The sequence below is a fragment of the Chinchilla lanigera genome, unplaced genomic scaffold (genome assembly GCF_000276665.1).
Source record: "Chinchilla lanigera isolate Chin_1 unplaced genomic scaffold, ChiLan1.0 scaffold00077, whole genome shotgun sequence".
NCBI lineage: Eukaryota > Metazoa > Chordata > Mammalia > Rodentia > Chinchillidae > Chinchilla > Chinchilla lanigera.
The window spans coordinates 10,760,919-10,762,157 of NW_004955478.1; the positions used below are offsets into that span (position 1 = coordinate 10,760,919).

At 62.1% G+C, this 1,239-nt stretch overlaps 1 protein-coding gene across 1 annotated transcript in view; it reads right to left on the bottom strand.

Annotated features, from left to right (window-relative positions):
• LOC102030526 overlaps window positions 1-294 on the bottom strand; it is a 15,502-nt gene extending 15,208 nt beyond the window's left edge. Inside the window, exon 1 of the mRNA XM_005402301.2 lies at window positions 3-294. Coding sequence (XP_005402358.2) covers window positions 3-294 — 292 coding nt within the window. The remainder of the gene's footprint in view (window positions 1-2) is intronic.
• Between the last annotated feature and the right edge of the window lie 945 nt (window positions 295-1,239).

Genomic DNA, 1,239 nt, shown 5'->3' on the forward strand with positions numbered 1-1,239 from the left:
GCCAGAGGCTGTTGGGGCCTGAGCCCGCGCGCCCGGCAGGGGTTCAGGGCGACGGCCCCGCCGAGCCTGAAAGTGCGGGTGCGGCCCTCCCCGAGCAAGGAATTTCAGCGCCGGGGCGCCTGCACGTCCTCCCTCGGTTTTGGGGGGCAGGCGCGGCAGAGCAGCGAGGCCCGGGACTCCAGCCCGCGCTTCCGCCCGCTGCAGCGCCACAGCCCTCGCAGAGCGGGGAGCCCTTCCCTGCTCTGCATCCGCGCTGCCCTCCTCCTCCTCCTCTCCTGGCCTCGCAATCTCCATCTTTTGTGTGTGTGTGTCTTTTTGAGACGGCTTCACTACGCAGTTCAGGCTGGCCTTGAACTCACTTTGTAGCCCAGGCTGGTCTCGGACTCGCAACGGTCCGCCTGCCTCAGCCTCCCGAGTGCTGGGATTACAGGCGTGCGCCACCGCGCCCGGCACAATCTCCATCTTTACGGCCGGGCAGCAGAAGCGTTTTGATCAGCAGCACCTGAGGGAGCAGTGTTGGGGCATGCCCTCCTCACACGCGCGCGGGCACAGACCACGCGCTGGCCTCCGCGCTCCTGGTCTATGTGCATTGCTGCACACTAACATCCACTGGGAACGGAGAAGGAAAAATATATTCCGGAGAAACAACGCCCATTGGAAGGCGTTGTCTGGTGACCCCCTGCTCAGGCCGTCAGTCCTTCTTTCCCTCCTTCCTGACTTTCCCACCTTGAGCTTCTTTTTTTTTTTTCCGGTACCGGGAATCGAACTCACGACCTCGCGCTGTGCGGCTGAGCTAAATCCCCAGCCCCTCCCACCTGCTTTCTTGGGCTGGCAGAAACAGCTGCAGGATGCCAACCGGCACCCTTGGGCTTCCAGGTCTCGATCCCTTCCTCCTCCTGGGGTCAGCCAGCTCTTCCTCCACTCTGCCCACAGCTACTCCTGCCCCGCGCCAGGCCTCCTTGTACCTGGCCTCCGCCTGGAACTGAGACCTCTGCTTGCAGTGCCCCTGGCCAGGCGGGCCCCCTTCTCTGCCCACTCCCTCACCTGCGCCACACCTGTCCTCGCGGCGGGCAGCCAGTGCCAGCAGAGACTGGTGCCACTGGTGTCTGTCCAGCCTCCTCCTTATTCACGTTCATGACAGAAGTAGGTGGGCATTTCTTCCGGGGGAAACACAGTTTGTGTAGAAAAGATAAATCAGCCTACACACACACGCATTTAAGGTCAAAACATTCTAACTAT